The sequence below is a fragment of the Phyllostomus hastatus genome, unplaced genomic scaffold (genome assembly GCF_019186645.2).
Source record: "Phyllostomus hastatus isolate PE091 unplaced genomic scaffold, TTU_PhHast_1.1 phas_scaffold_182, whole genome shotgun sequence".
In the NCBI taxonomy this organism is placed as follows: Eukaryota; Metazoa; Chordata; class Mammalia; order Chiroptera; family Phyllostomidae; genus Phyllostomus; species Phyllostomus hastatus.
The window spans coordinates 29,326,765-29,353,795 of record NW_025334013.1 but is presented as its reverse complement, the minus strand read 5'-3'; the positions used below and the strand labels follow the sequence as shown (position 1 = coordinate 29,353,795).

The 27,031-nt window shown below is 60.9% G+C and overlaps 1 protein-coding gene across 2 annotated transcripts in view; it reads right to left on the bottom strand.

Annotated features, from left to right (window-relative positions):
• Window positions 1-27,031, bottom strand: part of PTPRF (protein tyrosine phosphatase receptor type F) — an 82,755-nt gene that overhangs the window by 21,428 nt on the left and 34,296 nt on the right. For both annotated transcript variants that reach the window (XM_045859835.1, XM_045859837.1), the window contains exons 6-13: window positions 26,730-26,918; window positions 17,916-18,026; window positions 9,988-10,257; window positions 7,912-8,493; window positions 7,512-7,648; window positions 6,950-7,094; window positions 2,780-3,085; window positions 1,965-2,158 (exon numbers count right to left, since the gene is read on the bottom strand). In XM_045859835.1, coding sequence (XP_045715791.1) covers window positions 1,965-2,158; window positions 2,780-3,085; window positions 6,950-7,094; window positions 7,512-7,648; window positions 7,912-8,493; window positions 9,988-10,257; window positions 17,916-18,026; window positions 26,730-26,918 — 1,934 coding nt within the window. The remainder of the gene's footprint in view (window positions 1-1,964; window positions 2,159-2,779; window positions 3,086-6,949; window positions 7,095-7,511; window positions 7,649-7,911; window positions 8,494-9,987; window positions 10,258-17,915; window positions 18,027-26,729; window positions 26,919-27,031) is intronic.

Here is a 27,031-nt window from a genome sequence, read left to right as displayed (position 1 = left end):
TGAGGCGGGGAGAGAGGGGGGAGGGAGAGAGAGAGAGAGAGAGAGAGAGAGAGAGAGAGGGAGGGAGGGAGGGAAGGGGTCAGAAAAGAGGAGAGAAAAGGTAATGAGACAAAAACAGAGCGAGAGAGATGGAAACAAGGAGAAAGATAGAGACCATGAGAAAGGGGCACAAGGACACAGGGAGGAACAGTCGGAGACCAGGAGAAACAGGGACAAACCCGGGGACGTAATGAAAGGAGGTGGGTCTGGCTGCACACCCATGGGGGGCACGTACCCCATGGATCTTTCAGAACGGAGCGGGGCCCTGGGCCTAGCAGATGGTGCTGCTGGGTGACGGACAGGCTGTGGTGTCCTTGATAGACCATTCAGGGGACAGTTGGACCCTGTGGCCAGGCTGGGGACCAGGCCCCATCTGCTCTGCTACTGGCTGAGAGCAGAATGACCCAGTCCCACGGGGGCCTCAAGGACAGCCCTTCGTTTTCTGTTGGCTTCCCTGGGGCCTGAGCTCATGTTTAGCTCCCACAGCCGGCCTCCAGGTCACGGGGTGCTGGAGGCGCGGAGGGCAGTCTCTCTCCTCCTACAGCTCAGCTTCCTTCGAACCTCTTGGGACCAGAAGGGGGCACCCAAAGTGGCTTCTCCAGAACCCCACGGGCGACAGCTGAGCTGCCAGCCCCTCGGAGGGGAGGGGCCGGAGGGAGCCCATTCCCGGAATGTTTCTGGGTGGGTGTGTCAGCTGAGGCTCCAGGAGGAGCCCTCAACCTGCCCCAGGAATGCAGGCGGGTAGACGCCCGCCTCCTCACCCCCTTGTTCTCTCAGCACCCGCAGACTGAGTGGGGAGAGGGCGCCCTTGTTGCAAAAAGGAATTTTGTTCAGTGGGCTGGGCCCAGCAGGAGGCACGAGGGCCCCGTCTGTGTGGGGGAGCCCACTGGTAAGCACAGCACAGGTTCTGTGCCTGTACCTCCGATCCCCGCCCAAGCAGGGGAGGGTGTGTGGTCCTGGGGCAAGTCTAGGCTCCTTCCCTCAGGGTAGCTCAGCGCTGCCTCCTGTGGCTCCCCGGAGGTCCTGATTCTAGATGGGCAGACCCTGAGAGCCCATCACACTGGGCATTAGGACTCTTCAGCTGAAGATTTTGGGAGACAACTTGCAATGGCAATTACAGCCTTCTTCCCAGAAACCCAGAGACTTAGCTTCTTGTCCAAGCTCAACCACCTACCTATACTGAGAAATTCTGGACCACTCACATCAGCTCCTAGGACCCCAGGTTCTCCATGCAGACAGCAACCCAGTGCTGAGGATACCCCAGGGACCTCGCCCCAAGCTCACGGGCAGTCACCAACCCCCAGGACGGAGCACAGGGTGGGATATGAGGCTGGCTGGCAGGCCCAGCTCTGGAGGGTAATCACAAGGGGCTAAGCCACTCTCCTCGGGGCTGGGCAGAGACCATCGCCCCAGACTGGCCATTCACAGAACTCGGCAATGGCCAAGGGCCAAGTTGGGGGAGAAGACTGACTGCCGAGAAGAGCTTTCCTGGCGCCTGGCCGTGGGAGGAGCAGCTGGCCAGCTCAGCACTGTCCAGGAGGCAGGCACATCTTGAAAGCACAGCCTAACGGGACAGCAAAGGTGCTCCTTCCCAACCACCAAGAAGGACTTAAGGGGACTGAAGTCTGAGTGGGGTGACAACTGGGGCCTGTGGAGACAGAGCCCCTTAGTATGTGCTGGTGGCTGAGCTGCAGAGCTGACCACCAGGCTGGCACTGTCACCAGGACAGAGAGATGGGGCTGGCAGGGCCTGTCGTGGGGCCCTAGCCCTAACTTGGTCAGGGCCTCCCGTGCCTGACACAGCAGGAGGTCTCGGTGTCAGTCCCTCTGAGAGCGGACAGTGGAGGGAGGCAAACCTGGGCTCCAAAGAGGACGCAAGTGTATGGCTGCCACCACCTTCCCACCCCACCATCTCCTGGGGCATACCTGGGCCTCGGCCAGCATGACATCCTGGATGACGGGTGGGCCACGGGGCTCACCGTTCTCTAGCCGCACATAAGTGACCTGGTAGCCACGGATCTGGCCGTGCTGCTTGCTGGGGAGGGGCAGCTTCCAGGAGACGTGCACGGCGGTGGAGTTCAGTGGCTCCACCTCCACCTTCCGCGGTGGCCCACTGGGCACTGGGGACCAGGGAGACAAGGAAGTCAGGCTTGGTGGAATGGGTCCGGCTCAGTGGGCACAGCCCACACCAGGGCCTTGCCTTGGTGACCCACTACCCCAGGAGAGGCTGTGATACAGCTGCCTTAGACCTCCTGTCCCCAGAGAGGAACTTGGAGGGTTCCCTCTGCTGAGAGCAGGGAGAGCCCCGGACCTGCCAGCTCCCTGGCTCAGGGCTACCTCACTTGGCGGGGAGCAGAGAGGCCGCCAACATCCCCAGTCTGTACTGCCTGCCCTGTCTGCTCCCGGGCCCCATTCTGTCCAGCCCAGGTAGAGGCTTGCTGATTCTGTTTTGAGTGTCTCTTGTGCCTATCTTCCCGGTTCTGACCCCTCAAATCTTAGTGGGGGCTGCTTCCACTTTAGTTTTTTAAGGCTCTGGCTGCCTTGGAAAGAGCCCCAAAGGCTGGGATTTGGGCGTGGGCTACCCCATAAGCTACATCTCCCCAGCCTCAGCCATTCGGCCTGCACCAGGAAGAGCACTCCTCCTGGGCTTGTGGGAGACAAAGGCCCTGGGCTGCAAGGCGGGCGGTGTCCAGGCGGGGGGCCTCCCCTCCCTGCCCGTCCCCGTGGGCGCCGCTGCCTACCGTCCTCGTTGGTGCGCACCAGCACCGGGCTGCTCTCGGGGCCGGGGCCCACGTCCGTGTGCGCCCGCACCCACACCCGGTACTCGGTCCACTTCTCCAGGCCCACCAGGTCCCAGCTGGAGTGCTCGCGGCTGATGCCGTTCACCACCTGCCGCCGGCGGTCCTCGCCGTCCACCGCCTCGTAGGCCACCGAGTACTGGGTGATAATGCCGTTTTGGCTGTCGGCCGGCGGTGGGACCCAACTTACCCGGACTGTGGTGGAGCCCGTGCTCACACAGGTCACCTTCTGGGGAGGGGCAGAAGGGGCTGGGGAAGACAAACGGGGGAGGGGGAAGCAGGCAGATGGAGGGGGTGTTCACAGGCACGGCGACGAGTCACAGAGGGGAACTCACCCGGGCAGGTCATTCCCCAAGTGCGCCACGGCCATCCCAGGGCCCCCAGGCTGGCTGCAGCCACTGCTGCCAGACAGCCCGGCTGCCTCTGGACCACAGGCGTGTGTGAGCCCACGCACGCGCGCTCTCTCTCACACAAACACACGGTGTCTCCCACACACATATGGGGCTCTAACACAGTGCCTCACACATATGCTGTCTCACCCCAGACACACACGGCATCACACACACACGAGGACAGGCCATGCCACCCCACTCCCACACCCCGCACACACAGCCACATACAGAGAACCTCTCCAGACGCTATCCCCACAGCTCTTGTCTTCTGAGGACAAGCGGCCCCACAGGCTGTGCCAGCAGAGGGATGCCCCGGCCTGTGCCTGCCTGGACCAGGTGTCTGCCCGAGCCACAGGTGACCACAGAGGCTGGAGGCCAGACGTGAAGGGGCCGATGGCCCCTGGGGTAGTTTGGAGAAGTACCTGCTGCAGGTGCTCTCACTCACTGGGTCCCTGGGGTTATGGGGTGGGTCTGCGCTTTCCTCATGCCCAGGGACACTTCCGGACCCTCTTCCCACCCAGGACACTGCTGTCATTGCATGGGCCTCCTTGCCACATCAAGTTCTGCCACCAGCCCCTGCCCAGGTGACTTCAGTGGCCCCCTCAGCCCACTGGCCCCAGAGTCCCCCATTGCCTAGCCTTTCTCCTTCCCAGCACTGCTGTGCTCAGACCCTGGACCACGCCACTACCGGACACAGCCCTACTTCCCAGACCACGGCCTCCAACGGCCCCTCGTGGACCTCACCTCCTGTCCCAGCCCAGCTGTGCTCCAGGCCCCAGCATGGTGCCTGCTCTTCACCCCCTAGAGGCCTCCGACCCTTGACCTGCCACCCTTACCACCCCCACTAGACACTGAAGCCCTCCACCTTACCACTAGCCCCAACCCCCTCACCTTATCCCACTCCTGCCTGGCCTGCTCTGAGCTCCACATGAATCCACCTCTCCACCTTCTCCAAGGCGGCACCGGGGAGGTTGAAGAAGCTGCCTGCTCAGTCAGGGCGGCTCCCTCCGAACACATGCCCTGAGGCTCACGGGCCGCCACACTGCCTGCCCGTCTTTCTGCCCACCTCGCTCTGCCACGTGACAGGTGAGTCCAGCCTCCTTCAGGTTTCTCGAACCCCCAGCTCCCATCGCCTCCCTTCCTTAGCACGTGACCTGTCTCCTGCTTTGCAGAGAAAACCAAAACTTCCCAAAAGCAGCTCCCTCCATCTCTTGCTACCAAACTCACCCACGGACCTGCATTAGCACCGATTCTCACCTCCCCGCCGCCCAGAAGGGGGGCTGTACTCCCCTGCTCCAGGCCAGTCACTGCCATCACCCATGCTCGGCCCCTTTCCCCTTCCTGAGCCTCCCATGGCCCTTCTTTCCCATATTTTCTACGTCATCCTATTGGCTCCTTCTTTATAGCACTGAAGTATGCTCAAGATTTTCCCACTTGAAGAGACAAACCCCGGGCCTCTGCGTGGAGGCCCATGTGATGGCAGGACGCCATCTCCTCTCTCCCAACTACACAGCCGACATCTGAGCTTTCTGTCCCTACTTCCTTGCCTCCCATCATGCCTTGCATCGGTCCTCATGTCCCCCAAACTCTTGTCCAGGCCCATTCATTCCTCCACATTCTGAACTCCAGCAGACACTGCGTGTTCCCCTGACCTCTCGGCAGCAACACCTGGTCTACTTCTCGAAACTCTCTTCTCACCCTCCAACACACCCCACTCCAACCACTCTCTGGGACCTCCTCCTGTCTCCAGCCATCCTCCATCCTCCTCAGGGTCCCTCATCTCAGTGCAGACCCTGGCTTCCGAGGCCTGTCCAGCATCACCATGCAGGTGGAGAAGAGCACCTGAGCTTGGGTCCTGCTTCTGTCCTATCTCCTACCCTCAGAAGAGCCACCACCCTTCTCCTAGGTCTACGCGTCAGAAACACAGGGTCCACCCGACGTTTCTCTCTCAGCCCCCACACCTCATCCGTTTGCACCCCGGAGAGCTCCCACAGCCACCACCGCTGTCTCACCTGAGTGGCTGTCTTTTGCCTAGACCACCGCACAGCCTCCTCACCCCGGCCTTCCCACGCCGGAGCGTCGGCCCTCCCACCTTTCCCCGAGGTCAGGTGGCTGCTCCAGCCACATGGGCCCGTCGCTTGCCCCTGGCCACAACCAAGCACCTTCCTCCTTCAGGGCCTGGGCACCTGCTGACCCCCTCCCTGAAGCCTCTGTGTCACACTGGGAAGCCCCTCCTGACCCCTCAGACCAGATGGGGTTCTCATCCTGCCATCTCTCCACTGTCTGTCTCCTCCACAGCACTTTATACAAATGTAATTAAAAGGTCATTTGGATAATTGCAGGTTCAAGGGCTGTGTGCCCCCTAGACTAGGACTCCCGTGGGCAAAGGCCGTGTCAGGGTCGTGCTGCCAGCCCTGCAGTGTGCACAAGCCCTGGCGCCCAGCAGGTGTGCAAGAGCTGCAGGTGGAATGAATTCATGAACACGAGGTCACACATTGTTTCCTGACATCACTGGCACACTCTCGTGGCACTGTGGCACGGGCCACCTCATGGATGCTGCCATGCTTTAAGGCCGTCACACGTGCTTCCTGTCTCGACGCCATGACCCCATCCTGCGGCACAGCCCCAGCACTCTCATCACATAGAGCTCACGAACAGTGGTCTGCGGTGGCCGAGTGACCAGACAGCGAGAGCTGCAGAGACCCACAGACAGAATCATGGGTCAGATGCCCAAAGACACACTTGCTGAGTCCCAATCCTAAGGAGGCCTTAACAGACTGAGTCCTGGCTGGTGTGGCTCAGTGGACTGAGCACCAGCCTGCGAACCAAAGGGTCGCTGGTTCAATTCCCACTCAGGGCACATGCTTGGGTCGTAGGCCAGGTTCCCAGTGAGGGGCATACGAGAGGCAACCACACATTGATGTTTCTCTCCTCTTTCTCCCTCCCTCCCCCTCTCTTTAAAAATAATAAGACCTTAAAAAATAAGAAAAGTTTCACAGACCCCATGGTAGGGACGCAGAGACTCACTGACCCACACCTGCAGGAGCCGCACGGCCAGGTGGTTGGACGTGGTGACACGTGCTCACAGCACCAGTCGCACACGTGCAGCATGCAATACACAAGTTATCACACAAACGGCCTCGTGGACAGCCCCACACACAGATGGCCACAGGATCCCAGTGCAGGCACATGGACACACGCAGTCACATGGTCTCACTCTGACAGGTGTGCTCTGTGGGCACTCGGCTTGGTGTGACTGCATGGCTCACACACACTCATGGTGCGGGGTGCGAGGGAGGGGACACGGGCGATGGGGAGATGAGATGCAGGAGTATGGGGAGGGCGACAGCTGCCAAAGCAGGTCTGGGGCTCAGTGAGTGTGGGGGTCCCATCACTGAGGACGGTCTAGTCAGCTGGCGCGACCAGCACAGAGGCGGGTGCAGGGAGGAGATGAGTCACAGACACAGAACTTACCTGGGTGGGGTGAGGGGGCGTGGAGGGGACAGAAGTCAGGCAGGGAGCAGTGAGTGCAATAGCTGCCTGGCCGCGGACTAGAGGGCACTTACCTGTCCCTCTCTACGGGTCCAGACCTGGAGCCCAGGCCAGAGTCTAGTGCGGGGCCCAGCGGACCTGGCCGCCTGCCCGGGCGTGGGGGAGGGGGTGTGTGTGTGTGCGTGTCCCAGCCCAGCAGTGGCACGCAGTCATTTCCGAAGACACTTACTGGACTGTGCTGTGCGGGCCTCAATGGTAGGGGTGAAGACGCCCACCCCCATCTCAGAGCGGGCGGCCAGCTGGAAGCGGTACAGCGTGTCAGGCTTCAAGTCCTCCAGGGTGTAGGAGGAGGCAGGATCGAAGGTCACCTTGTGCTGGAAGAGCAGGGAGCACTCACTGACTGCTCTGACCTCAAACCAAGGTCATTCAGAAGCTGTTCCCCAGCATGAGGTACAGCTGACCCCTCTGGAGCCACCGTGGCTCCAGGGCTGCCTCTGTGTCGCTGGACACCGGGCCCACACGAGGGACACACAACCCCAGGGGAACTCTAGGGCTCGGCCAGTGCCACGTGAGCGACAGAACCTGGGGGACTCAAGGACAGACCTAGTCACTCTGCACCCAGCACGGGGTCACAAAGACTAGGAGCCATAAAGGCTGCACGAGCCACAGAGTCCCCAGGAGTACCCCAGGGGCTACAGAAATCTAGCCAGGCCTACCTGGGTAGGCCCAGCACAGACCCTGAGGGACCAGGAGAGGCCCTCCTCCCCCTCCTGTCCTCGCCGAGCGCTCACCTGCTGGCCTTCGTCCTCCGCGGCCCAGTATACCAGCTCGTACATGACGATCCGCTCCTGAGGGGGCAGCAGCCAGGAGAGCTGAATCCGGGTGTCGGACTCCGCCTCGGCCTGGAAGTCCGCGGGCTGGGCAGGCACTGCAACACCCCAGGCCGGGCGTGGTCAGCCTCACCGATGCCCCCAAGGGTGGGGGCACCCAGGGGAAAAAGGCAGGGGAGGGCAGATCTTCACCCCAACACCCTTAGCCTGCATTCCGAGCGACTGCACACATGAGGAATACGGGCCCTCCTCCTTCCCGAACCCCTGCGTGCACAGCCTGAGGAAGGAGGTGCCGTCACGGCTGGGTCCCCGCCCCCCAGCTCTGCTGTGGCCATCCGGCCAGTGTGCTGCCCACACCTACCTCCCTGCTGCGTCTTGACCTGGATGGCGGGGCTGGGGGGCCCATCGCCCACGGCGGTGAAGGCCAGCACGCGCAGGCTGTAGGTGATGCCAGGCAGCAGGCTGCCCACGGTGGTGAGGAGCCCCGCGTCTGTGTTGTGCTTGTGCCAGGCGCTCAGGGGGCGCCGGGAGTCGGGGGAATAGTAGACGCGGTAGCCCCGCACCAGGCCATTGGGCTCCTCGGGCGGCTCCCACTGCACCAGCATGGTGCTGGCGCTCAGCATGCGTGCCTGCACACGGCGTGGGGGGCTCGAGGGCGCCTGCTCCCCCGTGCGTGCCCGCACCGCCTCACTGGGCGGCCCTCGCCCGATGCTGTTCACTGCCAGCACACGGAAGATGTATTCTGAAAAAGGGCTGAGGCCGCCAATGCTGTAGCGAGTGGTGGCCACGCCGTCCACCTCCTGAAAGGGGCCCTCTGTGCCCGATGCGCGGTACTGAATGCCATAGTAGGACACAGGCTCCGAGTTCCCAGAGTCCCAGGTCAGGGTGACGCTGGTGGCGGTCGTCTCTGTCACCACGAGGTCAATTGGAGGCTTTGGCAAAGCTGGGGACGAAGTGAGATGCTCAGGGCTACCTGGGGTCATGACCCCAGGGGTCACCTAACCAGAGTGTGGTTGACCCCCACAGCCCACCTTGATGAATGGCCTGGAAAGTATGCGGTGACCTCTGAGGGAACCTAGTGGGGGATGGTGCCTGTCTGACCCCGGAGGCCTTGCATCATCCAGTGCCTGTCCACGCCACTTCTGGGACTGGCTGCATCTCCACACCAGCCCCTGTGACTCATCTGTCAATCAGACCCAGACGAGACACTGCCTGCCCGGGTCCCACGGAGATGAGAGACACGCAGGCTGCGGCTGAGACCTGCTTCTGCAGCCTGCCTGGGCTCACCGGTGGGTGCGTATGCATAGCAGGGGCCAGGGAGGGGGGAAGGTGTTCCCTCAGGGAATGGCCCTGAATTTTAGAAAGAATGATGGGGCGCTGGCCCACAGAGCCAGTGGCTCGGCTGAAATTACCGATAGAGAAGTCCCAGGCCCACAGCCAACGTTGAACAAATAACTACGGAGTGTCAGGCACTGTGCCAGGGCCAAGGCCCACGTCGCACAGGCAGGTGCCTGCTCGCATGGAGCTTAAACTCCAGTGCGAGAGGCGAGCACTGATGTGCGGACAATGATGTTGGTGTGGGCAAGGGCAGCAGGAAGCAGGGTGCTGGGTGGGAAAGAAAGCCAAGGACTCTCTCTAGACGGGCTGACCAGGGAAGGTCTCACAGAGCTAAGACCTGGACAGCAAGATGGAGCCAGCGATGGCCAGGGCTGGGTCAGGCACCCAGCCCATCAGCACTGGGTGTGCAGTGGCAAGGAGGCCACAGTGAGGATCCCGGTTTCTATCCTAAAGCCAGGGGCAGACACTGGAAGGCTCTCTCCCTTTCTTTAAAGGGAGAGACAATCCTGCTGTGCATGCTGAAAAGAGCACTGAAGCTGCAGAATGGGGAGGATGGATCGGAGGAGGCAGAGCGGAAGCAGGGAGGGCAGGGAGCCTGCCACACACATTTGCTCGTCCCAGGGCCCAGGGAGCCCACACGCCCTTTGGTTACTGTTTATCCTGTTTTATGCCCTTCTTGCCAGGAGGCTGGGAAACTCGAGGGTCTGCTGCTATGTGGTGGTAAGAGGGGCGTGCTGTGGAATCAGACCCCCAGGGTTCAAGTCCTGGCTCCATGATTACTTCTGTGTGACCCTGCATCACAGTTCCTTCACTTGCAAAAGGGGGATGAGAGTATCTATCTCCCAGGGTGACACTGAGGCTGAGTAATGTAATCTGTGCTTCCCAGCACGGCCTCTGCCCCCAGGACTCAGGACCTGCTAGCTGTTACTGCTGAGACTACGAATGAGCGAAAGCTCTCCCTCCACCCCCAGGGGCCAGGAGGACCCCAGAGCCAATGCATCCAGGAGAGGGCACGACAGGGCCTGGCCTGGCCCAACAGCAGCCATGCACGCTGGTACTCCAGCAGCACTCCGCAACAAGGCCTGCCCGTGGCACTCACCTTTCACTGTGACCTGGGCCGTGGCCTCAATCATACCCAGGGAAGAGATGGCCACACAGGTGTAGTTGGCAGAACGCATGACATTGCTGAGCTCCAGCACATTGCGGCCAACTGGCATCTCGTCCTCCTTGGTGAGTTCCTCGGCGCCCATCATCCATTTCACATAGGGCATGGGCGCGCCCACTGCGACGCACGTCAGGTTCACACTGCCGCCCGGCATCACCTCCTGGCTAGTGGGAGGGATGGAGAAACGAGGAGCCACACGGCGCACTGCGGGAGGAGGGAGAGAAGCACTCATAGGCTGGGCAGGGGACGCAAGGGGATGGAAGGGCAGGGGCCCCTCATCCAGGAAGCCCCTCTTGTCAGAGCCAAGCCCACCTCAGAGACAGGAGGGGCGGAGTCCCTGGGCCCTGGTTCACCACTGCCCACCCCACTTCCAGGACAGAAGTAGCCCCTGCACTCAGGGACTGTCTGGAACACGAGAGATTCTGCAACCAAGCTCCCAGTTGACAGCCTAGGAAACTGAGGCCCAGAAAAGTCCTATCTGCCCAAGGTCAAACAGGGACTCAGTGCAAAGGCCAGGCCTACTCAGGGCCACAAGCCAGGTCACCTTCCAGTGCCTGCCCCTACCTGCTCCTGACCTTCTCCCCACGAGGGTCTGCAGAGAGGCCAGCTGGGGCCCCCTGCGAGAGAAGTGCAGGCACCCTACGGGGGAGGGTCCTTGGAGCATGGCTGGGGCTGGGCAGAGGATCAGTCTGGGAATGACACAGCCGCCTTTTCTGGAGTTGCCGCCTCCACCTCCAGGCCCAAGAAGAGAAGAGGGCTGTGGCACGACCTCCTGCCATGACCTCAGCCATGCTCAAGGCGCAGCCTAGGAACCCAAGAAGAGGGGCTGCCCCCCAGGAGGGACTGGGCAGGGGCAAGGGGTCCGGGCGGGCCAGGGATGTGGTCCACGGGCAGAATGGGCATGACGATGGCAGTAACATGATGAGGGCGCCGAGCAGATGGCTTTCTGCGCCAATGAACAAGGATCTCAAGGGGGAGGGTGGCTGTGCCTGGCCACAGCCTCCGGCCTTGGGCTCCCCAGGTCAGAAGCTGCTCTGAGCTTCTCAATCCAAGGTACAGCCAGGTGACCCGCCCCCCAAAGTTGCAAGCCTGGCACGGACATTTGGAACATGCAGAAGAGGGCAGGCATGCTCGGCATGCAGACAGGTCATGCGGCTGGTGGGCAGAGGCGGGGGTGTGCCCTTCACGGGCACCCCTGCAGACAGGGCTGAAGAAGGCAGGCAGCAAGGCTAAGTGACCAGCAGGCACCACTGAGAGTGCAGGTCTCAGAGGACTCCTGTGGGGGAGCCCAGGCATGCAAAAGACCATGGTACCCCACCAGGAGCACCTCTGCTGGAGGTTTGAGGCTCTGCTGCTTGCGCAGCCTAAAACCACAGAACTGGGACCGGAAGCAAATGCAGAGACCACCCAGTCCAACCTCTGATCTCCCTGCACAGGGGTCGAGCTCTGGCCCAGAGACCAGACATCCAGCAAACCACCAGGTCCTGCTAACGCACTACCTACCACTTCCTCTCCAAATCCGAGGGCAACTGGTACCACCCAAGTCCAAGCCACCACCATCTTTCTCTGGATAGCTGCATGGAGTTCCTCACTGCTCCTCCTGCCTTGCTGTCCTCCAGGCCCGCTGCTCTGGCCCAGATCTGCTCTCTCCACTTCCCTGGTCAAGAACTCCTCCAGGGTTGCCCAGTGACTCCTCGGCCCCGACCACACGACCTACCTTCCCTGGCCCCTGCCTCAGCTCCATCTGCACCACCTCACTCTGGGGCCTTCCAACAGAACTGGAGCCCCACCAGTGCCCTGAGTGGGCCAGGCATGACCAGTGTCATGGGCTTGGTCATTTCCCTGTGTCCCCAGGCTGGACGGGGTCTCCACACGTCTCGTGGACACGCAGCATTCTACCTTCTAGACTGGCATCGTCATTTCCTCTAGGGAAGCCATCCCATTCTTGCCCCGCGAGGCACATGACCCAGATCTGGCCAATACAGTCTTTAGACTTTCTCAACAAAGATGAGAATGGCGGGCCTTCTCTCTCCACTGCGGTGGCTAACCTTAGAGGGGCTGGGGGCAACGTAAGAGGCCCTGCTGAGAATGAAGCAGTCGACTGACTGATGACAGCAGAGCTAAGAGACAAGGACAAATGCCCACCCAAACTGTTCAAACACCTGGATCCAGCTCTGCCTGACACCAATCTCCATTTCTCAGTTTGTTAAGACAAGAGTTTCCTTGTTTTGCTTAGGCTGATATAAGCGGGTTTCTGTCATCTGTCCCAAAGCTGGGAGTCCACATCGAAGGACAAGAGCAAGTCACAGGTAGAGCAGCTCTGTGTGGCAGAGGGCAGGTGGGCCCCAGAGCATGGCTGGCAAGAGGAAGCCACAACAAAAAGCCCCCTGTGAGCACAACGCGCCCCCAATGGCACAGAGATGAGGTCAGGAGGCACAGAAAGAAGCACAGCCACACCTGGTGGTGTGGGCGCCCCTGGCCTCTGGAGCTGGGCCTGCGGGGCGGGCCAGGGGGACAGAGGTGCAGATGGGTCTGTTTGCAGGCCAGGCCCAGGCCTGCCAAGTGTGTGGGGTCCAGCACAGCCCAGGCTGGAGCAGAAAGACAGGGAGCAGCCTTAACTGACCAAGTCTTTCCTCTGCTCTCAGCCAGTGGCTGCCCCATCTCCTCGCGCATGGCCATTTGGGGAAGGGAAACCACTCTTGAGCACCCACTATGTGCCGAAGGTTTCCACAGCTACCACCTTCCAATGACAGATAAGGCACTGGCTAAGGCACTCTCGGTGACATGCCCGCGTTTATCTGGGTACTACAAGCAGCCTGTCTGATGGAGAGCTCGTGCTGTCTGCACCTGGCTGACAGGGCTGAAGAAAAGAGACCCAGGAGACTCCCGAGAGAAGCTCCTGAAGCTTCTTGGTTCTGGGTGGGACTGGGGAGCCTGTGTCAGGTGAGAGGGCTCGGAGGCCAGCTTGGCCCCAGTCAATGGCTGGGTCCCTGAACATGAGAGCAAAGAGCCCCAGGAAAAGGAAGTAGGTCCTTGATCAACAGACCCTGGATCCCAACCTAAGCAGGGCACAAAGCTGACTGGACTTTACCCCAAACAGTCCCCAGAGAACAAGGTCTCTGCCCACTGTCAGCCAATGGGGTACCTTCGTGCACCAACATTGAGAACAGTTTCATTTTTTTGTTTCCCCCTCCTGGAGGCAGGTGGAAGGGAGAACTCCAGGGACTAAGGATAGCACCAGGCAAGGGCCTCCGGCCCAGAGACTGCTGGGTGGGCGGCCCTTGACCCTTATGGGCTTTGGCTACAAGGCGAGAGAGGCGAGGGACAACCCCCCGGGATTGCCGCCGCCTGTGGGGCCGCACACCCTGGACCTGCCCAGAGAAACAGTCCCCTTCCCACAGCCACGGCAGCAGCCGCACTGTCATTCCTCCCGCTGCCGCAGACGCAAGGCCTCCGAGAGGGACGGTGCTCGCCCTGGACTCGGTCTGCTGACAGAAGCAACAGCAGGGAAGGGAAGACCAGGGCCGGGAAAAACGCACTGAGGAGTCCAACATCACGCTCTGACAATGCCCGTCTCTTACCGTTCCCCGTGCATACTGAGTGCTGGCATTTCACAGACAATTTCCAAAACAGGGCCCTGCCATTTCTGGATTATATTTGAGCTGTAACTTTTAAGTCTAATTATTTGCGCCGACAACCCCTATAATAGGGCGGCGCGGCGCCCGGAGGCGCTGGTATTCAGGGAAGTGACAGCCTAATCGCCGGGGAAGGCTGCCCCGCAATCTGCATTCACTCGCAGAAATTTCTCGAATGAAAATAACACAACATTAAGGAGGGGATCAGGGGCAGTATCCACTGTATCAAGATAAAATAACTCTTTAATAAATAACCTTGTGGCTGCCGCAGAGCAGTAATTAAATGCCGGCGCGCTCGGCGCACAGTTTTAAGTAAAGCTGGAAAAATGTAAGATGTAATTATCAGCGCCAAACAAATTACCAGCCCAGCAAATCCCCCCGGAATATTTAGAAACTCATTTCTGCCTTCCCGTTAAATATTTGTGTACGTGCTTATTTTTGGTGGGACCACTGAGAGGGTGGGGAAGGGACGAGGGAACAGGAGGGTGGGGGAAGAGGGGCGCAGCGGGAGGCAGCTGCAGGCTAGGCCGTCTCTGCTATTGGCGGGCTTCTGAACGCCCGGGGAAGATCCGCCCGGTCAGCAAAACGGTGTAACCGAAATGCCCCACAGCTCAGGGGAGCATATGGGTGGATGCTCAGGGCTGTTATCTGAGCCGAGGCCACAGCCCTCCTCCCAACTGGCTCCCTCGCCCTAGTGGAGGAAACTCAAGCCACAGAGATGACACGGAGGGGGCCAGGTGGCCCAGCTCTGCTTCCTGGGGCTCAGCCCAAAGCCCTGTGGACAGGCGATCCTCCCCTGGCCACTCAGGCCACGGGGCACAGAAAGAGCCGCTCACCCCGGGGGGGCTGAGAACAGGGCCCGTGCGACACTGCGATAGAGCAGGTCGGAGTGGAGTCTGCAGGAAGCCCTTTCCAATCTTTGGCTCCCAAGTGGGCCTCATTAAGTTGCAGTTGCCTATTCAAGGGGTGAGCTCCTCGGGTCAGAATGCCCAGCACCCAGCACAGGGCTGAGGAAATGCAAGCTGTCTGGGAGACTTGGGCAGAGAGAGGGGTCTAGGGCCAGTGGGAAGCCTTGCATTTGGATCTGGCCAGAGAAGGAAGCGACAGAGTGTAGGGGACACCTTCAGTGGGCCACGATGATACCACCCACCCTATGCCATGGACACTAAGCTCAGGGGGCAGACCAGGGCTGCTGCTGGGGGAAAGGACAGGGCCGGCGCTGCAGGACTTTTGTCCTGTGCTGCAGGACCTTGAGGGGTGAGCTCGTTCTAGATGAGCCTTTCCCCTTTGTCTTCTCAGTGGTTTCAGCTGAGCTCAGGCAGATGGGGAGTCGAGGTGACTGGGGGTTGTGGAAGGCCCCACAGGTACACATAAAGCACTTCTGCTCTCACAGTTCCCACAGCCACACCTGAACTCCACCTGGAACAGACAGCTGGCCCGGCCTGGGCACACAGGTGAAGTGCAGCTGTGTGCCATGCACCATGCCCGCCCGAACACCCCTGCAGGGGAGCCCTGCTGAGGGGACATGCAGACTCAAGGTTTATCAGGGACGCAAGCAGCAGAAACATGCAGTGCAGGGGGGCATGCCCACCCACCCCTGGTCCTGCCCGCCTGCCGGCCCGAACAACAGACCACAGAGCCCAACTGGCAGGCAGGCCTGGCTGGAGCGAGCCCTAGGGAGCTGGTCGCACCCACTGGTCCCTACTGACGGGAGCATCCCATCGATGGGCGAACTGTAGATGGATAAGAAGTGAAAAGGACCAACCTTCTCGCTGATCTGAGAGATGAGAGTTTGGGTTGATGGCAGAGTGCGATGAGGATGAAGAGGGAATAAAAAAAAGACAAGGAGAAACACAGAGAGAGTAAAAACAGGCCAACCCTCGTCTGCCCACACAGCACGGAAACGAGACAAGACTCTCGGGCCCCAGCACACACACGTGCACGCAGGGGCGCGCAGACCACACCGCTCACAAAAGACTCAGGACTCATGGAGGACACGGTGGACGGGGCTGAGTCCCCCGGGCAGGTGCTGGGATGCCAGGGGCAGGGCGGGGCAGCATGGAAGTGGGGCACAGGCAGGCCCCTGGCCTCACGCGCACCCCACGGCTCAGGCAGACCCAGGGAGCTGGGCTCTGGGGTCAGGGCCCACCCAGCCCACAAACCCACCAGGCACACAAGCCACCAGAACCCCGCCACTCTGAGGAAGCCCCACACTGCATGGTAGCACAGTGTGAGGAGCTGGTCTGGGCACCTGTGGGGAGAAAGGCTGTGAAGACAGCACCCTGTTCAGAGACAGCTGTGGCCTGGTGGCCAGCTCCCTGCAGAGAAGGGGGAAGTCAGGGTCAGGTAGGGTGGGCTCTGCAGAGGGTGTGGCCTTGCCCTGGCCCCTGGCAGCAGTACGCCCTGAAAGCTGGAGGAGAGACGCTGTGGACGGGAGGAGAGAGTGAGTCACTCAGAGTGGGGAGTCAGAGGGTGAGGGAGAGTTGAGTCTGCCACGCACGCCTGGGCCTGCTAGACCGTGGGTGGAGCTGTGGGCAAAGTCAGAGCAACCGGAGGATGCGTCTGTTTCCCAGCAGTGCTGTCCTGCCAGCAGCGGCGGCGGCAGCTGACTGCTGAGCACTTCCTGCGCGCCTGGCACCATGCCGGGAGCTTTACACTTGCTGTCTGATTATGTGCAGCAAGCACATGGCTTCAGAGAGGGAGTGGGAACCCTGTGAGTCTAGGAGACAAGAGGCAGGATGAGAGGTGGACACTGAAGCCAAATCTGAGGAGACACAGCCTTGAGCTTGGTGGACAAGAGTCAGAGATGGATAGAGATGATTGCCCAGGGGATGCTGACCATTCTGGGCAGTTCTCAGCTGGGGGGACTCCCCCAGGCGCCCCTGGGGAAGGTCTGGAGGCTTGCTGGGTTGTTGTGACTAGGGGGTATTACTGGCATCGAGTGGGCCGGGGATGCTGCTAGACATCCTACTACAATGCACAGGACTGCCCCACACAACTGAGAGTTCTTCAGCCTGAAATGTCAACAGTGTCAAGGCTGAGAAACCCTGGGCCATGGTCCACACTGGTCTGGAGGCTGAAGCTGAGATCCTGATAGCTGGTGCCCAGCAGGGGCCTCCCTCCGGCCTGGAGGGTAATGGGCAGCCGTGCTGCTGGGAGGCGGGTGGGCACAGACTGTTGCGCAGGCCGGCACTGGGGGCGGGGGGAGTTCTCCGTGGGCAGCCCGCTCACAAGCAGGGTTCGGGATACAGAGCTGGTGGCCAGCACAGCAGAGCCGTCCTAGAGGAGCTGGGACGGATGGGCCCTCGGTACTGCCGGGGCAGAAAGGCGGACACCCCCGTGAAGCTGTACTAAGCACTTAGGACGATGAAATCATCACTGTAAGGAAGTCGCATCCACTTTCCTTTACAAATCCCCCAAGGGAACCGGTTTCACTTTTAATGACGCCCATCTGTGCAGGAGGGCTCAGTGAGGGGACAGTGGGGGTGGGGCAGAAGGGGCTCCAGGACTCCTCCTGGGCACCATGCACAGCAGACCCAGCCTGTTCACAGGAAGCGGCAGGCGGCCAGCTTTGGTGGCCCTTGGGCTGTGAGCACAGTAGGGACTGGACACTTCAAAACAGTCCCCAGCTCCTCTGCTGGGTTCCTGGACTTGTGAAAATGCACAACACATTTAGTCCCAGCAAGGAACACTCGGAAGGTAAGAGGTGCTCACCCGCAGGGCTGCCTCGGCCGGACCCCCTGCAGAGGGTCCTGGTTGGTGGCAGAGCACAGCTGGCTCCCCCTCCAGGAAGGCACCGGGCAGACCTGGCCAGAGGGCAAGCACACCTGGCCGGAAGCCTGCCCTGCTAGGGGGAGGGTGGGACACACTCAAGGAAGACTAGGCAGGTATACACACATTTACACACAAATGTGTGTGCCTGCGCACACACAGGTCTGCCTGGAAGGCTCTGGACTCCCTTGGGGCTCTGGGCCCAGCAGGACCTACAAGAGACAAATGCTCCCAAGAGTGGCTGCTTCCCCAAGGGCCTGCAGGGAAGGAAGGCAGAGTAGTGGTGACAACAGGAGAAGTGTGCCCGGCGGGCAGTGCTGCTGCTATGACTGCTGCAGAGAGAGCTGGGAAGGAGAGACCAGGCCCAGGGCAGCCCCCTCACCCCGTGTGTCCACGCCCAGCAGGGCAGCTCTGCTCCACGGAGACAGGCCACGCCCTGCACTGCCGGGTCCTTACCTCGCACATACAGGTTAGCAGGGGCCGAGTAGCGTGTGCCTGCAGAGTTGGTCGCCACACACTCGTACTTGCCTTGGTCTGACTCCTCACTGCTCTCAATCTGCAAGGCACCTGTGGGGACAAGAAGACAAAGCTCAGGCCTGGAACAGCAGGAGGAGTCTCGATGACATTTGTGGCTTGTGTTGACCAGATGTCCCACACATCGGGGCCACACCCCAGAGTCAGTGCTGTTTCCAGGAAGCTCTGACTAGCCCAGTGGCCTCCTGGTTGGAGCCAAGGGTTGTGCTCTGGAGCCCAAGCTGCCCTGTTCTGCAAGCCTGCAGTTGAGCCTGCTGGCTCTGCCAGGAGCTCTAGCCCCAGTCCCCAGCTCCACTGAGTGTCTGCCACGCTCCGGTCAGCTGGAGCCTGTTTGCCAGTGCGCATCCCCATTAATGCTCCGGCTGTGCCAGGCCACTTGGAGCCAGGCGTGGGTGGAAGCAGCCGGTAGACCTGCTGGCCTGGGATGTGCAAGCGTGCAATGCCTGCATCGGGCAGGAACCTGGGAACCTGCCACCCATCAGAACTCCACAGGAAGGAAGGGGCTTGCCTTGGGGGCCTGGTGCCCAGCAGCCTCGGCTCACAGCACCCATCCTCCCCTCCTACCCCACCCCCACCCCACGAGCCCCACCCATTCCGGCTCCTCTCCTCAGCCTGGTCCTGCTAAAGTGCTTCGACCCACCACGGCTCCTGCATAATTCAGGAGGCTAATGGAGGCTGCAGATCCCACTCATGCCAGCGCCCTGAGGGGCTGCTCTGGCCGCAGGCGGACAGACAGGAGCCAGGATTGGGGGGTGGGCAGCTGAAAAGGACCCTCACAGAGGGTAGAGGGATCCTGGGCTTGGGGCCAGTCCTGGTAGGTCCAGGCCAGGTGGGGGAGCCCGAGGCGAGGGTGGTGGTGGGGAGTGACACCACATGACTTGGCCAGTCCCCCGGCCCTGGCAACAAACACGTGAATAAACTGCTTGGGAGCACACTGGGAAGCTGTCTGCGACAGTAACACCCTGGGGCACAGGTAGCACGCTTCCCTGGAACAAGCCGAGACAGCCACGCCCACACTGGACAGTTAATAACCCCACCGGACACGGCCTGACAGAAAACACCGCCTGCACAGGACAGCTAGAGCGACCCTAACAGCCCACTCCTCCCAGGCCCCAGGGTGGCTGATGGCCACACCCACCCAGGACACCGAGAACCTGTGGGTCCCCACCTGACGGGGCTGGACGGGGGCCACGGGAAGAGTGCCAAGCCAGGCTCTCACAGCCCAGGCCCCAGGGAGGACCCCCACGGACCCGAGCTGCAGCCCCCCCACCACCTGACACCTCTCCCCCATGCCCCAGACCCAGGTCAGCAGGAGGTGCTGCGAACACCAGGGGTTTGGGAGATGGAGACAGGGAGGGGGCTTCGCAGGCTCAGCCCTGCTGCAGGTGAAGGGCTGGCCTGCTCTGTGGTCCCGGCTTCCCTCGGCAGCAGGGAGCGTGAGGGCCCAGGGCACGTGCCGAACACCCTTCTCCCGGGAGAGCAGCCCAATGGCACCCAGTAGGTCATGTTCATGGGATGGATGGACGCTGTTACAGAAAACATTCATTCAAACAGGTGGGGGTCACACCCCCGGCTGGGGCTGCACTAAGCTTAGCTCAGCTCAGCTGGGGGATGGTGCCACAGAGAGGAACAGGAAGTGGTGCCCGGGGGTGACCCCTGAGGGAGAGGAGGCTCCCCTGCCCCGACAGCCAGGACTGGTCGGGGGCCCCAACACAGACCCTGAGCCTATCTGCACACAGAAACCCCTGAACTGGAACCAGCCTCCACGGGGCGGCATCTGCTCCTCCCAGCCCCACCTTCTATCCTGAGACCACTGTGGCCCTGAACTCTGAGGGTCTAGATGTACCCGAGGACACTTGGAAGGTGGGGAGAAACTGATGTGAGTGAATATAGTACAGAAGCAACCACTCTACAGAGTGCCTGCTGCGCCAGGTGCTACCCAGCCCTCATCCTCTCCTCTGGCCCTCGACCCCGTGAGGTGGGGCTTTGGCCCCCATACAAAGAGGGGGCCACAGACTTCTGAGAGATGAATCAATTTTCTGAAGGCCACACAGGGGGTGAGTCACACTTGCACCTGGATCTCTGAGTCCAGAATATGGGCTTTGAACCCCAAGGCTGCAGGGCTTCTGCATAGAAACAGCCGGGGATTAGCAGGTCAGAGGATCGAGTCCCACAGGACCCTGAATTTCTGTTGCCATCCCACCCTCTACACTGAAGTTTTAACTACACGTTCCTCCTAGTGTTTGCTGGGCTGAGGCATTTATGGACGGTCCTCATTTTTACCACAGGGCCAGAATGTTACAGGGCAGTTAAGTAATAACTGAGGGCCCCGAGACAAAGGAGTTCTCAAGAGGAAAGGCAAGGCTTAGTCAAGCTCCCCCACCTCACGGGAAGACTCTCCCTCTATGGCCGGCCTTGGGGACCAGCGCTGGGCTTCCCTGCAGGGTCAGCAGGTCTCTTCTGCGGGGCTGGCCTAGGAGGCCTGGGCAATAGGGTTTGCCGTCCCCCAGGTGGGGTTCAGCGAGGTCTCTTCACAATCCAGACTGGCAATGGATGAGTCCACAGGAGGGAATGACCGAGAGTGGATGTGTGTAGTGGCTGGTGGCGTTGAGGGGGCCGGAGCTGGAGATGAGGCTGGAGAGGTCGGGATGGGGATGGGGGAGGCGACGGACGGGACGGGATGGAGTGGTGGTGACGGCAGTGGCGAGGCGTGGTGTGGCGTGGCGAGATGCACGGACAGCATTCTTACCTCTAATTGGTGAACCACCTGGCGAGGTAATTTGAATGCAAATAAGATCAGAGAGAAGCATTAGTACAAAAGGAAGGAAAGCCACAAAAAGCCAATCAGATAAAATAAAACACTAGAAAAGGGAAAAGGGCCTTAAATACACGGGAAAATCGAGGCCTGAGTTGGGCCGACCCGGGCCGTGTGTGTGCGGGCTGTGTGTGGGTGAGGCTGTGTCCCCCAGGCCACGGGCACTGCTCTGAGGAGGGAGACTGTGGGGTGGGGCTCCACGGGGCTGGGGTGGTGGGCATCAGGCGGCCGGTCTGGTCGGGGCTGCTGCAGACCCCACTGGCTGAGGCCAACGGAAGGGGGAGGTGAAGAAGAGAGGGGGCAACCCCACCCTGCAGGGCCGTCCAAATCCACAGGTGGTAGACTTCAAAGCAAGGCACTTACCAAAACAAAGCAGGGCGTTTAGGCAGAGAGAGAGAATGGGCAAAAAGGAAGGCTCGCCACAGGTGACCACCAAACCAGGTTTCCCTGAACACACACACCTACCGGCCCACCCTGCTGCTCCCAGAGGTCGAACTCACAACCTAGCAGCAGACCCCCTGTGCAGACCGCCCAGCTCTGCCGAACAGCTTCTCCCCAACCTGACTAGCGATAGCCAGAGGCCAGTGCCCACCCCTCGTCTGGTCAGTAATCCCGGGGGGCAGTAGCTGAGAGGGCCAAGCGCTCACCCTCCAAGAGCCTGAGGCAGGGCGAGGGCGAGGTCTGGGCAGGCCCCCTTCCCGGCGGTGGGGCCTCCTCCGAGGCGGCGCTCACACCTCTCTCCCACCATCACCTCACCTCACCGGTGGGGGGTAGGGGGAAGACAGTGTTGTGCCCGGGCCCACCCACACACTCCTCGTGCCTCTCTGTCCATCTCTGGGGAGGGACGTGTGCCAGGAGATGAACAATGATCACCATCCCCTTGCACCTGATGATACCCGCCCGGGGGAATGATCTATCTCCGTGCAGAAGGGAGGAAACAGAGGTTGAGAAACACTAAATGACCAAAGCCCAAAGGTCACACGGCTTTTGAGTGAAGAGACAGGAATCGACCCAGTGTGTCTGGCATGAGACCTCCCCACTGGACTAGGCTGCCTGCCTCCTGCAGACACAGAGGCTGGAGAGGAGGCAAAGGCAGCTTGTTGGGGCCCGGGGCGGGGGTGGGGGGAGGTTGTGGGACGAGGGCAGAGGGCAGAGGGGCTGTCTAGAAAGAACCACCACCACGACCCTCCAAGCTCCGTCCAGGGACCTTTAGTGTCCCCAAGACCCTTTCAGAAGGTCCACAAGGCCAAACCAATTTTCATCACACTAAGAAATCATCTGTCTTTTTCGCTCTCGTTCCCTCAGACGGTGGGGTTTCCCAGGGGCTCCGTGCTGGGTGCTCAGCACCTGACCGAGTGCGGAAACGGACAGGAGAGTCTGGCTCTGCTGGCAAGCGTAAAATTTAAAAAGATTTATAAAAGTGTAAAACAACACTGCTCTCTTTTCCAGTAAACGTTTTGTTTTAGAGAATATGATTACTTTTCATTAACATGTAATGGGCTTTTAAGTTATTTTAAAGTAGATTAATAAATATTTAAGATCTTCTTCATCTTAACATCTAACACAGTAAATATTGATAGATAAAACCTAAAACGAAAGCTCTTTGGGGCCCTCTGCTATTTCCAGTCAGAGGTCCTGAGGCCCGAAAGTTGACAGCCACCCATCTACTCCTGGGGGCCTGGCCTGACCGGGGGCAGGCGGTGTGCGTGGCCCAGGTCTGGGACGCCCTAGGTCCTGGCCTCGGCTCTTCTGAAACCGACCCTGCTGCACAGTGAGTCTCTGGGCATCTCAGAACAGACATTTCCCCATCAAACCGAAGTGAGGGTTTGCCGTTTCCATTTCACAAGGTGGCTGCGAGGCACCGAGGGAGCCCGGGAGCCGGCCCTGCCCGTGAGAGGGGCCGGTGTGCTCAGGCCAGAAGGAAACTGTGACCACGTGCCGACAGCACATCCTCCTGGCAGACCCAGAGGGTGGCAAGGGCGCAGCCGGGGGGCAGGCTCTCCTCGTCAGACCTGTGGCCAGCCAGCAGAGCCGCAGGCCCCAGGCCCACTCCAGGGACTGCTCTGCATTCCCCCCCGGGTCCCATCCGCTGGGGTCGGCAGGCTTCCTCTGGGAGCCAGGTGTTGGCACCTCTGCTCCAGGCCCTGCAGTCTCGGCCCAGGGGTATGTGGAAGGAGACGGCCCTACGGGCATCACACTGCCCTCGATGCATGACCTGTGGCGGGAAGGGCAGCCCACACGCTCCGGCACCAGGATGAGCAGGTCACGGGAGGTCTCCTTAGGGCTCTGTCCAGGTTGGCAGAGCACGGGGCCCACAGTTCCTCTCAGGACCTGGTAGTGGCGCAGAGCCCTGTTTGAGAGGCAAGTCCCCACTCACTGCTCCAGGGACCCTGCCCGCTCCTGACTCGATCTCCACTCTCCCTAAACCTGTCCCATTCCTCCTGGGTCCACCCTGGCTCTCAGGTTCAAATTCTCCAAGGGGCTCGTGTTGCTGCAGCAGGTCACGTCACTTCAGTGAGGAACGTGCCTGTTGAGCAGAGCTCACACCCGGGCACACACCACCATCTGCCACACCCTGGTGACATTTGCTGTGGTGCTGCCCAGAGATACCTGTGGGCACTGGGGGGTGTGGGGAGGGGGGGCGGTTGAAGTCCGGACAGAATGGGACTGAGCAGCTCTGCAGCCCTGGCAGGGTCCAGCCATTCCCCAGGCCCCGTTTCTGCACATGTGATACCTGAAGGTTCCTGGTGGACCTCACAGGGGAGCTCCTTGGCCCTGCACCTCCACGTGTGACTCCAGGGGACTACCTTAACTCAGCTGTAAAGTGGGCATGGTAATCAGAGCTTGTCCTACTTCTCAGGGTTGCAGGAGAATCCAGTGCAACCAAAGGCAGGAAAGCGCTTTGTAAACTGTCAATGGTGCGTAAACCGTGAAAGTCCCTGTAAAACAGCCGAGTGCTCGGGGGCCTGATTTCACTCTGCAATGGGATGTCCCTGTAAATATGCACAGGAGAGCCCAGCACATTCTGAAGTGGTAACAGGACCGGGGCAGCAGCTATTGGGATCAGGGGCCGGGGGCCAGGGTCAGGCAGTGACGGGGGAGAGTCCTGTTCGGTACCTCCACCTGGAGGTGAGATGGTTGAGTCCCTTCGGGTGCCATCTGGCCCCATCCTAGCGGCTGGGTTTTGGGCCGACCACCCTCGGATCACAGCTGCCCGGGGGCAGAAAAGGTCTAACAAAGAGGTCTTTCCTGCACCTGGGAAGCAGAAGGAGTGGACATCAGTCTGCAGGTACAGGGTCCACAGGTCACGCTCACAAAGTAATTCATCAGCAAGGGCTCAGAGATACCTGTCCTATAGCTGGGCCAGTGCGGGGCTCTGGGGGGGCTCTCGAAGGGGGAGCCAGACCCAGGCCCTCCCTGTGAGGCGTGCTCAGCCTAAGTGAGCAGAGCTGGAGCCAGATGGTAAAAATTAAAGCGGATGGGTCCTAAAGGAGTAGGTTTGGGGCAGAGAAGGGTGGGGCTGTACGTTCTGGTGAATGTAAGCAGAGGGCTGGATGGGGTCAGGTGGCTCAGTGTGAGTGGGGAGCAGCTAGGAGTAACAGGAGTCGTGACCCCAGAGCCCTCACCACATGCCAGGCAGCGAACTAAAGCTCCGACTGCCTGTCTCACTGAGAGTTCACTGCAACTCCTTTCTGAAGACGAAAACACTGAAGCTCCGAGAAATTAAATAACCTCACTGAGGCCAACGAGGCCTGACAGAGGTGCAGCTGGGACCCAATGAGATAAAGCTGGAGGTGTGAGCAGAGGAAGACACACACGGAAGGGTTGCGTGTGTCTTGTCTGGGGCACACGCCTGCCTGTGCAGGTGACGAGGGTGTCAGAGCACAGAGGGACAGGAGCAGGAAACTCTGATGGCTGCTGGAAGAGGGACTCCAGGGGAGAGCCCGGAGGCAGGGAGAGCAGTGTTTGGTGACTTAGGACACAGCCAACGCAGGCAACGCAAGGAGAAAAGGGCACCAACCTGCGAGTCACGATGGTGACAAATCAAGAGGAGCTGGTGGGTCCTTACTGGAGGCGGAGCCAGGGTTTCAGGTGGGGAGGCTGCCACTCACAGGGAGAGGGTCAGCGGGAGAAGGGTGCGGCTGTTTGGGAAGGAGTCATCACTCATCATGGTCAGGGTGACGCCCAGGAGGCAGATACATTTTTTGGTCTAGAGCACAGGCAAGATGTTTGGGTTGGAGAGACAGATCTGGGAGCTGCAGGAGCGGAGCGGGTGCCTGAAGATACAGGAAGGAGTGAGCAGAGCCCAAGGGGAAGGGCTCTGTCCATGGGGCGAGCGAGGGCAGGGCTAGCCTGCTTCCTGGCGGCTGCAGGAACCAGCAGAGTAGGAGGGGGCTGCGGGGCAGACAGAGAAAAGCCGGGGAGCCCTGGGAGGGAGCGGTCAAGCAGGAGGGAGGGGTGTGGACTGCTGCTGAGAGGACGCGGAGGCTGTGGCCTGAGCGGCCCTGGGTGGAGTGCTGGGCGGGAGCCAATTCCCGGGGCAGTGAACGGGCAGCACGAGGCCTGGCACCCAGCGAGCGCTGCGTAAACACATGACGGATGAACGCGTGAGACGGCGCGACTTCCCAGCACCGCACCGCTGCCACCCACGGGCAGGCAGGGCCGTCAGGGGCGGAGGCCAGACCTGCAGGGAGGATCATCTGGCCGCTGGGGGAGCCTGCCTGGGGGAGGGTGGGGGGACAGAGGAGCCGAACCCTGCCGGCCTCTGGGCAGCGCCGGGCAACGGCTGCACATGCAGCCAGACTCTTTCCTGCCTTGATTATGACTGTTTTAATTAACTGCGCTACAGCTGCCTCCATCTTGTTGAGTTTTAATTAAATTAAATGAGCTAACACTTTGTAGGCTGTCTCAGGCGGCTGTGGCTGGGGCCAGAATCCTGCCCCTGCTGGGCGGATCATCTCTCCCACCTCCCTGGGCACCAAGGGGGTGTCCACCGGGTGGGAGCCGGGGGGAGGGGCCGGCACCCCAGGGAGAGGCAGGGGTGCCCCTGAAGCCAGCAGAGCTGAGCGGAGCAGAGGCATGTCCTCCTTCACAGTGCTGACATCACAGCTGAGGCGGAGCAGGGGCTCTGGCTGGCGCTGGCCATCCCACCGGCGTGCCCCATCCCGCAGCTAGCAGGAGGACTTTGGACCACGGCTTGTCGGCCCAGCCATGCTGGCGGCGGATGCAGAATGTAGCCAAGCTGAACCTGAGCCTCCTTTCCCGCCTGCTCCGTCCTCACAGAAACTGAATCAATTATCCTGGCGGGAGCCTCGCGGGCAGATCGATCAGCGGGGCGACACCTCCCGCCTGGTCAAGACGGCATCCTTGCTCCCAGGGCTGCACGCGGGCTCCACTGAGACATCCAGAGGAGACCCCGGTGTCCAAGGGACGGCAGCAACTCCCCCTGGCCCCAAGCTCGGAAGCCCAGCCCTTTGAGGCCCGAGGAATCAGGCATCTTTGGCCCCTTTCCCTGCCATTTGGAGAAGTAAAGAGAAGCACTGTCCGGGCCCCACTCTCAGGCCGGGCTGCGGGGAAGGTGGAGGACGAACACCCACAGAACGACCTTGCAGAGCGCAGCGCCAGGCTGGGCACGACATGCGTGCCGCGAGGAGCAGAGCCGACCCGCAGTCTGGAGTCCGACCATCCCGGACGGTGAAAGAACCACCCAGGACCAGCCCTCACAGCCAGGCTCTCTTCCCGGGCCAGGTGGGTCTAGAGCCAGAGCTGGCACACCCACCGGGTGCCCTCTGCTCAGCCCTGGAGGGTCGCCCCCAGGCTGAGGCCTCCTGCAGCGCCCAGGCACCCAAGCCCAGGCGGGAAGGCTGTGCTGGGTGTGGGCCCCACACCTCCCCTCCCCGTCTGTGCAGCCCTCTGCTCACCTGAACGCAGCTGCTTGATGCGCCCGTTGCTCGTGGAGGGGTCCACAGGGAGGAAGTCCTTGAACCACGAGATCTCGGGGTCTGGATTCCCGCCCGCTGCGCACAGCATGGTGGCCGTGCGCGCCTTCTCCACCACCTTCAGCTGGGGCCCCATGTCGATGGAGGGGAACCCGGGGGGCAGCTGGTCCTCTGCAGGCAGAGAGAAGATGTGCGTGTGAGGGCTGGGACGCCCTGACTCCCAGGGTGGCTGGGATCCCTAAGATTCAATGTTCTTCTTTCCCGGGTCCCGGACTTCTAGGCAG